We start from the raw sequence: 19,436 nt of genomic DNA, 5'->3' as shown, positions 1-19,436 counted from the left end.
TCGCGTAACTTTTGAAAAGAGCCTATTTATAGCCTGAAAAATACGTAAAGAGCAAATTGAAACATTGAACATCGCGTGAAAGTGGAACTTAATGAAGGCCTAAGTACTTTTTCGTAGTTTTTAGTTTTCGGATTTGAGAGATCGTCGGTTACAGTGGCCTGCTTACTGAGCAGAAAAACGTATCGTGTATTTTGCGAAACTCGTTGTTGTCGTTGGTTCCGGGTTTGAATGGATACAAAAATTTGAGCAACGGTATTATGTGATATGAGGGGCTCGGTGGCCTTAGAGCAATCGTTTTTGCTTACTGAGCAGAACATCATGAGTCTAATCTCAGGCCCATCCACATTCAAGATTCGTCCATCGTTTATTTGTTAATATGACTACATGGTAATAACAGCAACTCGGTGATTAAAAAGGTGCTCGTCTGCCTAGTGGCAAACGTTTTTGCTTACTGAGCAGAAGACCGTGGGTTTAGTCCCAAGCTCCTTCGCGTTATATGATCGTTAGGACATCAATTCAGCTTATCGTTTACCAAAACGAACCCTGCTGTAAACTCAACCCTCTTATCCAACATCCCAGTGATTCCTCGTGGAAGTGCTGAGGTGTTCTCGGCTTCCATCAAAGCGAGTGTCATGTCAACACAATCCTTCCCATTCCTTTCTTGACCTGTGTTCGGGCGCGGCCGGCGCTGGTATTGCCTAATTTAAGATCACCAGTTTTTACACATTGAGGATGATTGCTAGTCCCAAGCATCGTCTATTGGTTCTCTGTGTAATTACAGCTGATCTGGCAATAACAGAGTAGCAACCGTGGGCGGTCAATCAAGCTCAAGCTCAAGATAGTTATCCACGGCTCGTTTGCTTCCCTTTTTGTGGACAGGAAACATGTGTGCAAATTTCCAGAAGTTGGAAATATACCACTGGAGAGGGACATACGGAATAGACGGTGAAGTGGAGTTAACAAGCAAGCAATATGTTTATTCAAAAACACGGACGGAACTCCATCGGGTCCAGGGTTGAAGGACGATTTGAGCTGCGTTGCAGCGTTAGAAATCATCTCAACGTTGACATCAATTGCACCCAGCGTTTGACCATTTAGTGGGATGTTCCTGGCTGCGAGGGAAACATGGTCGTCACTTAGTCTCTCATCAGTGAACACACTGGCAAAACTGTCAGAAAAAAGGCGGCAAATATCCTGCGGAATGGAAGCGACTTCACTGTTCAATTCCATTGACGATGGGAGGCCAGATTCTCTGCGTTGCTCGTTCAAGTAGTTCCAGAAGGATTTCGGGTGTAGTTTAAGGTTACGCTGAATACCTCGTTGAAATCGCAGAAAGCATCGACGACTGGCTCGCTGATACTCGTGATTAAGCCTCACGTAGTGATGTTTCAGAGGAAGCGTGCGATACTTCGTAAATCTTCTCAATGCTGCTCTCTTGGTCGACTACCGCAGCTCAATCGTCTGCCAGGGAGGGTGAGAGTCTTTGCGGTGAATTCTTTTCGGGACGTGTTTGTCAATGACATATGCCAAGACATGAGAAAAAGTTCCGCAGCGGCCTAAGCGTCGTCATGATCGAGAATGTTCTCCCAGTCCATGTTTGACAACACATCTACAATGCTTCGATGGTCGGCCTTTCGAAAGTCATAAGAAACCGCAGCAGGAAGACTATCGAAATCACGAACGAGATTGTCCTCAACAGTGACAATCAGAGGAGGGTGGTGCGGAACAAGCTTAACTAGTGGACAAGGTGCTGTGGAAATGGACGGAGCATTGTCCTGAGTGCTCACGAAGCAGAGGTCCAAACTACGGTTGTTCTCGTAGACTACGTGGTTAACGCAACAGGCAGTTGTTTTCCCTGTCAGAAGATGGTACTTTCAAAATTGAACAAAATGTTGGTTCATATGTTAGCGAAGTTGAGGAGGAGGGGATAAAACAATCACACATACATTAAGCAATCCTAACATAAAATTATTATCATGCATCATCATTATGTACTGTACAGCGTGTTCGTAGAATGATGCAAAATTGAATACTGTGACTTTTCTCAAATCAAACGTTTGGTTTCCAATAAGTAAGTCACAGAACAGAAGGGGAAGTGCAAACAAATCGGTGAATCAAAAAGTGTTCGTTTTTCTGCTCAACAAGCGATGTGTTGTGGTAGCGTTCCACACGGGCTTTCTATGTGCACTCACACTATCATAGCATGCTGCCTATCTTAACTGCAGGCAGAAGATGCCTTCTACCGCTAGGTGCGCTAGTGTTCGCAAATTACAAGTGGAGCCACTTTCTGATCCGAAGTTCCACTCCTGTGAGTAAGTGCTTAGAACAACATTAACTAAAAATTGGGGGGATTCAGCTATTCAATTTCAAAGTCAGAACAAAAGCTCGTATACAGGTTCTCCACCTGTTCAATGCTTTGATAGTAAGCATCATAGTTAAGGTACATAGGAGGAAGTTGGAACGGTACGTGTACTACCGAAAACTACTATATTAGAAATAATCTCAGTGATTATTCACTTCCGCTAAGAGATACATCTACCGGTTCAACTTCCCCACGTGAGACAGTGGCGACAAGCTTCGTGAGACAGTGGCGAATAGTGGTGAAGGTAGCTCGTGCGTTTCTATCACAAATAGGTACACTACTCTTCCCACCGATGCTGGGAATGCCCTACCAGCGGAAGCGAAGCGGACGAAGAAAAGGAAGAAGAATCAGGGCCAGTCCGATGGTGCGAGTGACCGTGACACCATGACGAATTCAAGGTGAGCAGGATCGGCACCAAGGTGATGGTGCGTACCAAAGCGGAGTACGAAGCAACCGTGAATTACCTGAAGGATTCCAGGCCGGAATACTTCACACATGACATCCCCGGTGAGAAGCCCTTCAAGGTAGTCAGCTTACCGAATTTCAACCCCAAGTCGATCGAAGAAGAACTTAAGGACCGTTACAAGCTAGCTCCAATCGCAGTCTTCCGGATGACGAGGAGAGACGAAAACGTGAAAATGTACCCAAATTTTAACGGTTCCATTTGTGAATTCAACGTATTTTTCTGGAGTCGACCACGCCAGTGTGTCCGAATTGCAGTTCGAGAATCTGATCCCTCAGTTACAGTGTGCGCCACCAATCCAGGCAAGTCAACTTACCCTTGTGTTTCGTTGAAACCTCGAGTCCGTCACCATACTCGGGGGAGGGGGGGACAGGTAGAGGTGTCCACCCCTGGCCCAAGAAGGTGATGCGGTACCAGAGGAAGGAGAGGAACGACGACGACGGCAGTGGCAAGTGAAGGGGCCCCTAAGACAAAAGAAGAGTAGTGCTAGCACAAGGTAGGAGTAGACATCTAAGGAAGTGGGAGACCGTCCGTGAAGTGAGTGTCGTCAAAACGAATAAAGTGGGAGTTTGTCTTAAGTGAACTTTGAGTGTTTTCTTGGTTCGCGGAATAATCACGAGCGTGTGCCGACCCTGAGGCTTGGAGACGGGGGTCTCATCAGTGCTGGGAGTAACACCGCACTGGCACGTTACACTCTGTACGAGCCAAAAAGTTCGAGCTTGCTGACTTCCTCCGCAAGCATAGTATCGACGTGGGCCTCCTATCAGAGACCCATCTAAAGTCCGGCGACAGCTTCTTGTTGCCTGATCACAACATTATTCGGCTTGATCGCACCAGCTCCAGTGGGGGTGGTGTTGCGGTCGTCGTCAAGAAAGGAATAAAATACCACACTCTGTCCCATATCCGCACCTCTATCATCGAGGCCCTTGGTGTGGAGGTGGAGTCGTTGACTGGATACGTCCAGTTCATCGCCGTCTACTGCCCTCGACAGTGTGCCGCCAGCAGTGGACTAGCGGCTAAATTCAAAAAGGACCTGTCCACCATCACCCGTACCAGTTACCGCTTCGTAGTTGGAGGAGATCTAAATGCTCGCCATGAGGCCTGGCGGAACTACCAGCAGAACCAGAACGGTCGTCTGCTGTTCGACCACTCGCAGCATGGGCTGTACTCCGTTTGGTTTTCGAATGAGCCAACATTCATCTCACCGGCGGGCAACCCATCGACGCTAGACCTGTTCCTGTCAAATACCAGCTTGTCCAAGCCGGTAGCCTTGAACGAACTCAGCTCCGACCACCAACCGGTGGTGGCTGAACTGGGCTACAACGTGGCCCCTGCTCCAAGTCTGCACAAGGACTACCACCGCGTAAACTGGGCCCAGTTTGGACGCGTGGTAGACAGGCACATCATCGATAACCCGCCGCTTGACACCGTGGAGCGTTGGAGGGACTCCACCAAGCCATAACCGTGGCTGACGAGGCGTGCGTCCGACAAGTTCCTGTGAGGGGTAAGTTTATTGCCATTGATTCCCACACCCAATTACTGATTAGCTTGAGAAATGTGCGTAAACGTCAGTTCCAGAGAACCGGAGATCTAGCAAGGAAACGCCAATCTAAACAAGGAGATTGCTTCCAGAATCGTCTCACTCCGGAACGAAAATTTCGGGCGGCTTGTTCAGAATCTGGACGACCGCTCCAGACCATTCTGGAAGATAGCCAAGGTCCTGAAAACTCATCCCAAACCCATTCCACCTCTCAGAGTCGAAAATAATGACGATCGGCTTTTAATCACCCCACAGGAGAAAGCAAATGCGATCGGCAAGCATGTCGCTTCATGGCATTTGCTTGGCTCAAATATCCTAAGTCCACTCGAAGATCAGGTTACGCAATGCGTTCAGAACCTTGATGCCTCCCCTTGTGTCGTGCCTCCAGCGGATATGATTACAGTACAGCAAATTTGCTCAGCGCTGAAATGCACCAAGAACATGAAGGCTCCCGGGTTTGACGGTATATTCAACTTGATCTTGAAGAGACTCTTCTAACCGCTATCTTCAACAGATGCTTATAAACTGCACTACTTTCCAAGCATCTGGAAAGTAGCAAAAATCATACCAATCCGCAAGCCCGGTAAGGATCCGACAGTGCCTTCAAGCTACAGACCAATCAGCCTTCTTTCAGCGCTGAGCAAATTGTTCGAGAAACTCATTCTCAATCGTTTGCTCAAATTTGTCGAGGAAAACAACATTCTCCTTCCGGAACAGTTCGGTTTCAAAAAGGGGCACTCCACCAATCATCAGCTAGTATGGGTGATTAATAACATCCGAAGTAACATGGTTGTATCCAAGTCCACAGCCATGGCCTTCTTAGACGTTGAAAAGGCGTTTGACAATGTTTGGCATGATGGACTTGTGTACAAGCTTTGTAACTTCAACTTTCCTTTACATCTTATTAAAATCACCCGTAACTACCTCCAGCAAAGGTCGTTTAAGGTATCGTTGAATGGTTGTCTTTCCGACACGTTTTTCATCCCAGCAGGAGTCCCGCAAGGCAGTCTGCTGGGCCCCTTGCTTTACAGCATTAACACTTCCGACATTCCTCCCCTTGGAGACGGTTGCGTGTTTTTCCTGTTCGCATATGATACCGCAATAGCCGTCAAAGGAAGAATGTCTCGCGAAATAACGAACAAACTTCAACGATGCCTTAACACCTTTGCTGATTATGCCACCACGTGGAAAATCAAAATCAATGCCTCCAAAACACAAGCAATCATGTTCCTCCATCGACAATCACCCAAACTAAAACCGGCTCTCTCTTGTACTGTAATGATGGATGGCACAAGGGTTGAGTGGTCTGCCGAAGTAGAAGTAGAAGTATGTTGTTTGATGAAAAGCTCCTCTTCCGTTCGCATGTAGAGAAAACTGTAGTCAAGTGTTCTGCCTTGGTTAGGTGTCTGTATCCGCTGATTTGTCGCAGATCCCACCTCTCAAGGGTGAACAAAATGGCTGTCTACAAACAAATCATAGCACCTCCGATCCTCTACGCAGCTCCGGTGTGGGAATCATGTGCCTTCTGATCGATGCCTCGATGACTCTAAAATTTAGTGAAATCTGCAGGCTGACAAAATCGGGAAAAAAGTTAACAAAATCAGGAAAGAACTGTATTATCAGCATAGAACGATACCTGTTATAATACAACCGAAGAAAAAAAAAATATACAAGGATGAATTCCTGAACACTTTCACGTACATTTTGTTCGAGAATAAGTATTCTTTGTATGGTAACTTAACGACCAATTATGGTAAGAGCTTGTTTTACCATAACATTTATCATAACATCATCGATATGATTCACTTAATCTTAGGTTTATAGGTAATATAAGATAACGTGTATCGTCATATTATTCAGTTGACTAATCGTACAATGATAAATGGTATAATAGCTTTATAATACTTGTTTATTCGGGAAGGAATCTAATCATCAAATGAGCTTGTTTTCATGCTGATCGCAAAAAGAAAAATATTTTCGCATTGAGAGCAAATACCCTTCACGGTTTTAAAGGGTGATACGGTCAAAATTTGGTCAAGGGAAAACGCGTGTAAATCGGTGAAATCGTTTATTTAAAAAATCAAATTAAATTTCTTTTTCAAGTTCAATTAGTATAAAATTCAGGAAAAATATTCAGTTAGGCTTCCGCTTTTCCAAATCCGAATTGCCGGGCCTTACGCTTGACTCCTGCCATCAGATTTTGTACAGCCACCTTGTCCACCTTCTTCGCCGCAGAAAGCCAGTTTGCCTTGAACTGCTGCTCGCCCTTAGCAGTTTTTTGGTCTTCTTTAGGTTCCGCTTGACAATAGCCCAGTATTTCCTAATTGGGCGGAGCTCTGGCGTGTTGGGAGGGTTCTTGTCCTTGGGAACCACCTGCACGTTGTTGGCGGCGTACCACTCCATGGCCTTTTTACCGTAATGGCAAGATGCCAAATCCGGCCAAAACAGTACGGAACAACCGTGTTTCTTCAGGAAAGGCAGCAGACGTTTATTCAAACACTCTTTCACGTAAATTTCTTGGTTGACAGTCCCGGAAGCTATGAAAATGCTGCTTTTCAAGCCACAGGTACAGATGGCTTGCCAAACCAGATATTTCTTTGCGAACTTTGACAGTTTCATGTGCTTGAAAACATCTGCTACCTTTCCCCTTCCTTTTGCCGTATAAAACTCCTGTCCCGGAAGCTGCTTGTAGTCGGCTTTGACGTAGGTTTCGTCGTCCATTACCACGCAGTCAAACTTCGTCAGCATCGTCGTGTACAGCCTCCGGGATCGCGCTTTGGCCGTCGTATTTTGTTTATCATCGCGATTTGGAGTCACTACCTTCTTGTAAGTCGATAGTCCGGCTCGTTTTTTGGCTCGATGCACGGTTGTAGACGATACACCCAGCTTATTTGCGGCATCTCGGAGAGAGAGGTTAGGGTTTCGCTTGAAACTACCGGCAACTCTCTTTGTCGTCTCAGCGGCTTCCGGTTTTCGATTTCCCCCCGATCCAGACTTCCTGGCTGTCGACAAACGTTCCCCAAACACTTTAATTACATTTGTAACGGTTGATTTGGCAACTTTTAGCGATTTTGCCAACTTTGCGTGCAAGTAGCTCGGATTTTCGCGATGCGCGAGCAAAATTTTGATACGCTGCTCTTCTTGCTTGGACGGCATTTTGACAACTGAAGAGTGAATTCCAAAATCAAAATAGGAGCAACATTCTACACACACACACACCTTCAAAATGAGGGGTGTTCAGGTTTTTTAAATGCAAAATTGAAAGAAATACGTCAAGTTGATATTGACCAAATTTTGACCGTATAACCATAGAGGTAACTCTAAGACCACTGGGTCCCGAAGAAAATCATTATTATTTTTGGCTCACTCAGTACCAGAACAACGGTCCCAAGCAGTCCCAAGCTATTTCACTCACCCCTGCATGTTCTGCATGAATCCACACACCCCTGATGTTATCTGTCAAACTTTCATAGCGAATCAAAACAAACATAGTGTAGTAATAGAATTTCAACTAGAATAGGGTACGTTAATCGTTTGCTTGGGACCAATAGGCTACTAAAGTGGTGAGCCAATTTAAAATCGTTAGTTTCGTATTGATTGTTGGTAATACTAGTACCATAGACGAAGTGACAGACGAAGCGGCTCGAAAACTTTGGTGAATAACCTGCTATTGCAATTTTTCAGTGTACCACATGGCAACACCACTACTACTGGATTGTACCACATGGCAACACTACTACCAACAATCAATACGAAACTAACGATTTTAAATTGGCTCACCACTTTAGTAGCCTATTGGTCCCAAGCAAACGATTAACGTACCCTATTCTAGTTGAAATTCTATTACTACACTATGTTTGTTTTGATTCGCTATGAAAGTTTGACAGATAACATCAGGGGTTATTGGTTTTTCCTATGTTTCGAGGGGTGAATCGATTAGCTTGGGACCGAAGAGAGTACCAGAGCTGAGCCAAAAAGTTTAGCACGTTATTTCGGGACCTTCTAGTCTTAGAGTTACCTCTATGGTGGTATCATAGCTTTAATATGATTGATGATTCCCCACTTTTCTAATTCTGCAGAATGCATAAACACCGTTCGCGGTATCTCTCCCAGATCCACTGGGAATAATTGAAACCTCCAAGTAATTGTTTATTATTATTACCTGTCACCGTAATCACAAGCCGCTCCTACACTGTAAAGACTTTGATGGAGGGCATCAAGCGTAAATGCGTTCAATTTTACACTCAAGGCTCCATCGATTAACTTTTCTTTTGATTTTTGAAGTAAATATATGTATAAAACTACCCTAAAATTTTGGTTTGATTCTAAACATTATAAGAAAATTAGCATGACATTTTCGGTGTCGCAATAATTTCGTGTTCGCCCTTTAAGAGCTGTCCAGATTTTTGTGTACAAATTAAATATCAAAATTAAACTAAATATATGCCAGGGTTGAAAAGAATATTTTCGAACCTGGAAGTGTGTATGTATCGCCAATATCCATTTGATGCACCTCAGTATAGTACACAAAAACGCCTTGCATGTTGTGGGATGAAACAATTTCCAAAAAATACATTATTTTTTTTTTAGTAGCACCATCATTAGTTTTTAGTTAGGTTTCTGAAGCAGAGAAGAAAGTGAAGATTGCATTTTATGATAACGCAACAGGCAGTTGTTTTACCTGTCAGAAGAAGGTGCTTTAAATATTGAACAAAATGTTGGTTCATATGTCAACGAAGTAGGGGAGGAAGGGGTATAACGATCATACGGGAATTAAGCACCTCTTTGTTCTCCAATTTGGAGGACAACCCTAACATAAAATTACCATGCATCATCATTATGTACTTTACAGCATGTTCGTAGAATGATAGCAAAATAGAATACTGTGACTTTTCTCAAATTAAACGTTTGGTTTCCAATACGTAGGTGCTTAGTACAACATTAATTGAAAATTAGGGGATTCATTTCAAAGTCAGAGCAAAAGCTTGTATACAGGTTCTACACCTGTTTATTGTTTTGAGAGTAAACATCATAGTTAAGGTACACCGGTGCAAGTTGAAACAGTACGTATATCTCTTTGGAAGTGAATACTACCGCAAACTATATTAGAAATAATCTCAGTGATTATTCACTTCCGCTAAGATCTACATCTACCATTTCAACTTCCCCACGCGTTTCTACTGTCCCCGGTGTAGGGTAATGGATTTTGGTTGGACCTATTCATGTCATTTTCGCACTGCGTCTAAATGTATGCCGAGTTTTTTTCTTTGAAGATTACATATGGACATGAAAAATGTGTGTTTGGTGAAAAAGTCTAACTTTCTAGTTTCTAATAATACTAAAAAATGAATAATGTTCCCAAAATCGGATTTTATTGAAACGCGGGCTCGTAATCACACAAGCATTGCTGAGTAATTGCACCAATTGGGTTCTTTAATTTTATAAAAGTGTGTCGATTTTTATACATCATCTGAAAGAGCACCGTTTTTTTGAGCACAACGATATTTTTTTCGAAACCGTATACCTTCATCTCGATTTTTAAATCAAAGTTTAAAGCAAAATATTAACTCCACTGTTTGACACTAAACTAACAAATTGACAGCTCACTCCCATACAAAGTCCCACTGAGGGGCGCTAAGATGGTGATATTTGCTAATGTAATCGCACTTATTTAAAAAAGTTCCGGTGCTCTAATTTTGATCAAATTTCGGATTTCGATTCCATGTTTAATGTAGATTACGAATATGCCTTTACCTCAATACCCTTAGAGAACCCAATTGGAAACAGTATATAAAGCTTCTTTCTCTATGATGCACGGTATATGCATTTGGGTTAACATCCGACGCCCCTCCTTCTTTACATATTCTGCACAAAAAATACTTTCTTCTTTTTTTTTTCCTTTGGTTTGTTTTTTCCGTCGATGTTGTTTTCCGTGCTGAGCACCAATGCTACCGACGTGCCAGGAAGGCAGCTCCCACACCTGGACCCTACTTATCGACCCATCAACTCATGAACCGGGAACCAACGGCTTTACTTCCCGTGATAAGAGATGTTATGCCTCAGTACATCCCGGCGGCGCCGACTGGGATTGAACCCAGGCCTGCTGGGGTGAGAGGCAATCACGCTTACCACTACACCACCGGCGCCGTTAACGGATGTTTATCTAATTGCATATATAGAGGTACCAGATATGTTTTACGGTCAGTTGGTGGTAAATCACCCACAGAATAACATCAAAATATTATGAGCGATTTTTTTCTCAAATTCGAAGATCTCTGGGCAGTAGTTGGGTAAAACAATTAACGTAATTAAACTTTTTTTACTTCATTGTACTTTGCTTAACGATTATTTCCCGGAAAAAAAGTGATCGTTAAAGTTCATGTTTTTTTTAGGTTGGTTATAGGAGGGAGGGGTATTTCCATAAATAACTTTTCCGCGTTTCGTATTAGGGGATGTTCATTAACTACATAGACATTTTTTTGGGATTCTTGCCCCCCTCGTAGTTAATGAACAGCCACTTAGTTGAACGGGACCCAAGTCACCTTTTACCACTGACTTGTTCCTGCTTACTGCAGGATCAAGAGCCACGCCGTCCGAAGCGGTAATGAGCAGAAGCGCGACAGCAGTGCTGTTTTACATCTTTTCAGAACAATGTGCAACAGTGAAAACAGTGATAAAATTATTATTTATACATTTTTCAAAAATTTTATTTTAGAAAAATTGGAAAAATATTTATTTCAGCAGGTTTGTAATGTAATATCCTATCGATTGGCGTATTTGGATTTTAATTTCATCTATAAATGACTAAGTTACAAGCGTTCAAAACCTAACACTACTTCACCACACATATTTTTTGATTTGCACCCCAGTGTAGTCGACAAAGACGTAGTTCTACGTCAAAAGGCAATCGAGTGATACGATGCGAACAACGTGGTTGTGGTACCCAAAGACCACAACCCTCCCGACAGCCCAGAGCTCCGCCTTATCGAACGGTATTGGGCCTTGGTCAAACGGAATCTCAAAAAAACTAATAAATCCATGGAAAACGAGCAGCAGTTTAAATCTACCTGGCGTTCGGCGGCGAATAAGGTCGATGAGACCACTGTGCAAAATTTAATGGAAGGGGTTAAGCCATAGAGGTAACTCTAAGACTTGAAGGTCCCGAAATAACGTGCTCAACTTTTTGGCTCAGCTCTGGTACTCTCTTCGGTCCCAAGCTAATCGATTCACCCCTCTGAACATTGGAAAATCCACTACCCCATAAAAAATTTGACAGATGGGGAATTTCCCTGTCGACCGACGAAATCGGTTGTATACAAAAAAAGGCCTATTAATAAACCGACAACGTCGGGATTAGTACACTAGTTATTTTTGTCAACATATTCGTTAGTGTATTTAATCGGATTCCGCCGGGACCGTCGGCCATAGATTTTATCTAGTGTAAAATCTGGAAATTGTATGTTTTTTGATCGGTGATTATTTTATTGTACGTATTAATATACAGACGAAGTCGGTTTACGTAGTGATTATAAAATAGTGACAGTGAGACTAAGTGAGTGCAGCTTTATTATCAAATTTCATAACAACCTGGTAAGTTGGTATTAATATTTTTGTTTTTTAGGAAAGCATACAATGGCAAACAGGTGGAGTACTTGGCGTAGTAAAAAAAAGCTGCTAAACACAAAGAATACGACAAGTTATATCGCCAATGACTGGAAGAATCAGATATGAAAAGTGATTCCGATGATGATCTGCAGCCCTCAATGGAGCATGAACAATGGAGCATGAACGACGGAATTGAAAGCAGTTTTGAAGAAAATGGAGAGCCCTTGATTGAGATACTGCAAAAGGATGGAATACATCATAATGATTCTATGAGGTATCCTAGTAATGTAGACAGTGGTCAGATAATAAACATATCTAGCGTTCAGAATCATAAGGGCCTAACTGCGATAATCGGTTGGCATCAATCTTAAAAGTGAAGCCCACCAACTACAGGTCTTATAAGTGAAGCTGGTCCTGGTCTTATAAGTGAAAGGACCCACTGACTTACAGATTTGCTGAATTTTGGATCTGGACATGATATAAGACGCCCATTCCTATCCACATATAAGACAAGAAAATGGATGCAAATATCTAATAAGTGAATGCAGGAGGGAGGGGGGGCGGTCTTCTTTGTGTTGGAACAATTCTCGGTGCATTTGCTGTTGCTTTTGTTAGCCAATACAACCTTTTACGATACTGTATTGAAAAATGTTCAGGAAAATGCAAGGAAAAATTATTAAAATTTAAAAAAAAAAAAATACAACTTACCCCAAAGGTAAAATCAATGAAGAAAATCTGTCATATTAGTTAGGTCCTCATGATTCTGAGTGCTAGAATATGTTTTAATTTATATACAAACTATCAAAGCCACAATGCACTAAAGCAGTGTTTTTTTCTGTTTCTCCTAGCAGCAGTGACACCGTGCATGAAAAAGAGCGAGACGATGAATTCGAGGCAGAAAACTTTAAAGATCTCAAATCTAACGTTCCACTGAAATATCGACTTGCATATTTCGTGTCACGTTACAACCTGAGTGTTGAAGCTATCAAAACATTATTAGAAATACTTCGTGATGAAGGTCTCGATGTTCCGATAAGTCGTATGACCTTGTTGAAAACTCCTCAAAGTGCTTTACTGCCTAAAAAAGTTCACCCTGGTGAATACGTCCATTTTGGAATTGAAAACACGTTTTCTAATTTGGATGGTGATCCAATTGTGTCAACAATGAGCGAGATAAATTTAGACATCAATATCGATGGTCTCCCCGTTTCAAAAAATGGCCTATGCTTATAAAAAATGCTTATGGCCTATCCTAGCTGCATTCCCGAACGTGTTCGAAATCTCTCCGTTTGTTGTTGGGTGCTATGCAGGTCTGAAAGAACCATCTAATTTTGATGACTTTCTGGCTGACTTTGTAGCAGAAGTCAACGATTTGATAGCAAACGGTATTGAAATAACTCGTGAATCTGGAACGGTCAGACTAAATTTTAAAATTCGCCTGTTCACCGCCCAGCAACGTGTAAAATAAGCGGAACTTGATATCAATAATGTTGTCTGTCAATGCATTATTCAATTATATCTGTCGATTTAGTATGGTTTATTAGAAGAAACAATTTAATTACCCGATTAATTAGTGTACTTCCTCTGGTTTCATCAATTTCATAAGCCGATTTAACAGTTGACTTAATCTTTTCCATCGTACAAACAACTGAATGAACCGATTAACCACTCTATTTCGTTTGGTTTCATCAATTGCGTATGCTGATTTATTTGTCGACTTAATCTGTTTTCATCGTAGAAACAATAATTTAATAAACTGATCAACCAGTATATTTCGTCTGGTTTCATAGAAGCCCGGCTACAACTCTGTCATCCTACTAGTCGTTCGATTTGGTCGCTTCTGATTGACTGATTTCCTATGTTTTCGACTACCGATTTCGTGTGCTGACGCGTCGGCAACCTCCCTTTAAGCAGTCCCATAAGAGTCGATGCAACAATTTATAAATACGTCGGTTTCATAGTCGGTCAATCTTACCGACGTGAACCGATTTAGTCGAAGGGAAAATCGGGAGGATTTTTTATGGGGTAACCCCTCATTTTATCTGTCAAACTTTCATAGCTAATCAAAACATCGGATATGTTAATCGTTTGCTTGGGACCAATAGGCTAGTCAAGTAGTGAGCCAATTTAAAATCGTTAGTTTTGTATTGATTGTTGGTTAAGCGGAAGGCACGGCAGTTCGGATTTGGCAAACCAAAAGAATAAACGAACATTTTTTCCTTGAAATATATGAATTGAACTACCAAAATAAAAATAAGAACATACTCTTTTGAACCAATATATGTTTATATCAGCACAAAATATTGCTTATACATTATCAAGCACTCTTTATTTGATGTCTATCATCAGTTTGTTTTATTTGTCATTGATTATTAACGACTTAGTTGAAACTTTGTAAAAAATTTACCTTTTTGTGATCATGCCGTTTTATGCTTTCAGTGCCGTTTTGCAAAACAATTGATTGCTTTACAGATTTGCTGAGCACAACATACCGATCAAACAAACAATATTTGAGTACACGTATTTTATTTTTACATTAATCATTTAAAACGATAAAAATAGTTGCATTTAAAAATAGGGAGCAGAATAACTCACGTTCACGGTACCGTCCGACGATAATAGGTATTGACGAAGCCGGTATTTATCCTATAGGAATAACACTTAAACTTAATTAAGGCGATAGAAAACCTGACTCAGATTGGGGCATCAGATAGCCTAGTTAGAAGGCACGGTATTACGGTGTTACCAATGCATGGTTGCAATAGAAAGCTCTTAAATAATAAAACTGGAAGTACTTCAAGGAACACTAAATTAAGAGCCGGCAAACCGTTCGTAAAATAATCTAAAAAGAAGAAGAATATATCCTCACTGTTGCACTCAACAAACAGAACCACCTCTTGCTGTGCACTACACCAAAGACGAGTTCATTATCCTCCATCCTCAAGTTGCAGTTGCATTAGCTTTGTATTTACGCACGGAATGACTCACAACAAAAACTATTCCCATTATTGTTGCCAAGATACCAAGGATAATTAAAATCCATTCATGAACGAGATCATCAACGCCTATCGGCTGGAACCGGCTTGATTTAACTTCAGGTTTATCCGAGGAACGCAAAACTTACCGTACAGCTCCTCTCTCAGACGACGACTGGAAACATCGAAGGCGAGGGAAAAAGTAAACAATCCGCAAATCACCGTAACGGTGACAATAAAACGTATTGGCAGCATCTTGATCATCTGAGGCACGAGCTTGAACTCGATCAACGGCCGACCGATTTTCCACGCACTTCCGCTGCAAATTGGACGAAACTGAACCGTATGCAAGCTGCGACTTTGGTACACTGAGCGCAATAGATCTATACTGAAACCGGAACTACCCGCCTAAAGAGTGCGGGTGTGAAGAAGCTCGATGGGTAAATGTAAATGAGTCGCGACGCTAGCTGCTGCTGCTAGCCGACTAAGAACCGGTTACCGCAGAATACTGATTATCGTTTATCACAGATAGTTTTATTGCTTCAGATCGTATATATTCTCCTGGTTGAGGGGATACTGGCTTACACGCGCTTGATAATTTTTGCAAGAGACGTTTTAATTTGGCTTTAAAATATACACTTTTCACACCAAAGCAAATCGATCGGATCGCGTTCACAAATTTTACGCACGGCGGCAAGACCACGCTTGTGAGCGCCTATCCGAACGGATGGAGGTTGAGGACTGAAAGAGGAAGATGTTCACTGCTTGATTCTCGAGATGAGACTGAGTTGGGTGGGACTACTTGTGAAGCCCAACCCTCGACTACGATGAACAGTATATATCAAGCGTAACATTTGATAACGGCACAAAAGTTTTTGTAAACAAACTTTTTAAGGCCTTTTAAACGCGAACCGAAGTATGCTCAAGCAAACCAACAACATCATCGGTTAGGGGCAACCACCACCTTTCCGAAAGTGGTATTGGTTTGCGTGGGCGTACTTTGGTTGGCGTGTAAAGGGCCTTAGAAAGTTTGTTTACAAATGCTTTTGTGCCGTTATCAAATGTTATGCCTGATATGCTCCACAGATTGCACTGATGGGCAGTGAACAAAGTGAGATTAATGGAGCAGTCTTTCTCTGGTCAGGGTTCAGATTCTCAGAACATAGGGTAGAGGTTCCAAACCTCGGTCTAATAAAAAGGCATCATATTATGTGATTTTAATTATGTCGCTACAACAATGTGTACAAATTAAAAAAAAAAGTGTTCAAGACACGACCGCATGGTTGACATAGGCTACGTTGAGCGGTTTGTGAACTTCTCGTGCATTTTTCTTGATATTGATTTAAAATACAGTAGAAGTAATCTGTCTGTTTTTTCGTTCCAATGTACATATTTTAGATTCCATACAATAGTTTCCTCTATAAATTTTGATCTGACCATGATATATTTTACTTTGATTTATTTTTATTTAATTTGTTTTTCTTCATCGGACTTAACGTGTCTAAATGAAGCCTGATTGGGAAAAGCCTAGGAAAGGCGTAAAAACCCCTTATCTTTTCGAAATACATGAATCACAATAATACAATACAATTACAACAAACATTAATCAAGTCTACACATTTTGTTTTCGTGTTCGGTAAATTTTACCGAAATCAGAACAGCTGAACGTTTGGTAAAACTTTGACCTTCATTTTAAAGGCTGAATGTGAAAATAATTTCAAAACATGTTAACCTTAACATGTCAACCTTGTTTAAATGATCAAATATTGTCATTTTGGTGGAGATTTAGTTTCAAAGTAGCTGAAAAGCAATTGAATTGAATTGCATAAATTTTACCGAAAAGCTCAGCTGTTCAGTTTTCGGTAAAAATTACCGAAGTCGGCGATAATTTCTAAGTGTGTATAGCATAAAAAAAGTTATCCTCCTATGGCATAGAGTTGTCCGTCAATCAGGTAGAAGTCCACGTCATGCAGATGAACCGGAAACAAAAAATAAACAGGTAGCACAATCCTTCACGTGTACATTAAATGGACAGCTACTCACCTTCTCAGGAGTCTGGTTTGAATACGGTGACGAAAGGTTTCCGCTGCACAGTTAAAGTCGAAAAACTCGTAAAACTCGTTGAAACGCCCAGACATGAACCGTATTGGGTCATGCAAGCTGTAGTTCGCAGCACGAGGTCCAAGATGCAGGAAACTCCTCGACCGAAGAACTCGTGCGGGTGCGTAGATTTCGAATTCAGCCAAAATTCCTGGAGAGTCGATATCAGCAATAAGTACTTTCGCTGCGAACACGGCCTGACTAATCGTCCGCCTATGTCCTAGTGTTTCAAGACCCAGGAGTTGATAACGATCTTCGTATGGCGGAAGGTCCACAGGGTCATTCCAAGGAAGGTGACGAAAGGTATACCGAACAAATTTCCTTTGAACAGATTCAATCCTCGCTATCCAAACTTTTAGACAGGCAGTATCGCGAAACTCGTCAGCGATCTTGAGAATGGACCCGAGTTGCCTGTTAGCTTTCGCAACGATGCCCGAGTAATGAAGCTTGAATGTTAAGGCGCAGTCCAGCGTGATTCCTAAGTCACAAACATTGTCCACACGTTGCAGAAGTTTACACGGATAGAAATCTCCTTATACCTTTTGGCAAATTTCCATTGCTGATTATTCATAAAATGTATAAGTCAACTAATAAGCAGACGCCTTGCAAAAAGTTAATAAAGATCATGTGTCAAATGAAATGTATAAGCGGTCACACATACCTTTTATGCATTCTTATAGGACCTATGTGGTTTGTTTTATGGAATGTATAAGGCTGATGCTTTGGCAAAAATGTATAAGTGAAACACATGAATTAAATAATTGATTTTCGTTTCGTGTATGATTTATCGTATAGTTGAATGCCACTGGTTTCAGCTTGTGATGAAATGAGATAATATTACATTTTCTCTGATCCGATTCTAACACAAAGTTCCCGATTGGTCAGATAGGACTTGAACCAACGAGTTAAACCCGAGGATACACCGAGTTTTTCAAGTTTAGCTAGCAGTATGGAGTGGTCAACCCGGTCGAATGCAGCCTTAAGATCTGTATATACAACGTCCACCTGCGCTCAAGCTTCCATACTTCGAAGACACAAATAAATGAACGGAGCTAGATTTGTTGAAACTGATCTCTTGGGATAAAAACCGTGTTGGTCAGGAGAAATGTAATTTCTGCAGCTAGAGAATAATGCGTCGTTGATGATGATTTCGAAAACTTTAGAGCAGACACTAAGTGATGTGATCCCTCGGTAATTTTTGACGTTCCTCTTGTCTCCTTTTTTGTAAATCGGGAACATGAATGACGATTTCCAACGCGTAGGGAACTCCCCCTGCTGTAATGAAATATTGAACAGCTTCGAAAGCGGTGTTGTAAGCTCTGAACAACATCGCTTCAGGATGCTTGAGGGGATCCCGTCAGGGCCAGCAGCATTAGAAATTTCAGCTTCTTGATGGCGGATTCGACGAGGTCTACTGTAACTGAGGTAATCGAAAACTTGAAAGCATCACTGGGAGTGTCCCTCACCGCTTCAGCAACTTGGGACAACGAAGCCGTAGTGTCATTGAAAATGCTTTTGAAATGTTCTGCCAGAAGATTACAATTCTCAATGGAATTGCTGGCGATTCTATCACCCAGGTGAATTTCGACTGGTAGCCCCTCCTCTTTTCGTTTGGTATTCACGAATGACCAGAACTGCTTTGGATTAAGCTGTAAATTACTGTTGAAAATAATCGTTTGGTGAATGGGTTACGAGTACGGCACTATTTACGGAGGGCCTACGATCTCAGACGCTTTAAACTCCGTAGTCGAGCATTGGACCATGCGGGTTTGGGAGAGGGTCTCCTCAATGGGACAGAATCAGTTATTGCCCGGCCAACGACCTCAGCGAAGTAGTTGACGGCTTCATCAATAGATGAACACGTGTCAAGGAACTGCCAATCTGCCTGGGCAAGCGAGTGACTCAGCGCGACGAAATCTGCTCTACGAAAGTCGAGCTCATGTACATCTACAGGAGGGTTATCGTAGCGAACAGGAACAGATAGGTTGATGGAAACTTCCAACGCAGGATGATTGGTGTCGATGCCAATCAAAGGCTCTGGGGCTTCTAGGATAGAACATTCCAGTCATGTAGAAGCAGCCGAGAGTTGCTATTCAGTATCGAGTTGATTTGCGTTAAGCCATGCAGGTTGAAACCACCAAGGAGAGCACAGCAGGATGCGGGCATGTTCGAGCGAAGAACATCAATGCTAGGAAGATCGTTTGCAGGAACGTTCCATGAGAGCCCAGACTGATTGTGTGTGTGTGTATTCAATCTAACCCCCACTGGCCGGCAGTGGTATTATGGAAGAAATTTGCTTACAACAATCCTTGATGTAATAATTTATAGCTCTACTCCAGATTCAGCAACCCATTTCAGAATGCCTGGTAATTTACGTCCATTTCGAGGTTA

The 19,436-nt window shown here is 42.0% G+C and overlaps 1 protein-coding gene across 1 annotated transcript in view; it reads right to left on the bottom strand.

The window, feature by feature from the left end:
- LOC135707185 (serine protease persephone-like) overlaps window positions 1-15,215 on the bottom strand; it is a 38,027-nt gene extending 22,812 nt beyond the window's left edge. The window contains exon 1 of the mRNA XM_065228935.1: window positions 15,095-15,215. Coding sequence (XP_065085007.1) covers window positions 15,095-15,209 — 115 coding nt within the window. The 5' untranslated portion in view covers window positions 15,210-15,215. The remainder of the gene's footprint in view (window positions 1-15,094) is intronic.
- Window positions 15,216-19,436: the final 4,221 nt, after the last annotated feature.

The sequence above is a fragment of the Ochlerotatus camptorhynchus genome, unplaced genomic scaffold (genome assembly GCF_037179485.1).
Source record: "Ochlerotatus camptorhynchus isolate MF236.1 unplaced genomic scaffold, CSIRO-AGI_Acam_v1.1 ptg000304l, whole genome shotgun sequence".
Classification (NCBI taxonomy): domain Eukaryota; kingdom Metazoa; phylum Arthropoda; class Insecta; order Diptera; family Culicidae; genus Ochlerotatus; species Ochlerotatus camptorhynchus.
This window is presented reverse-complemented; position numbering and strand designations above follow the sequence as displayed.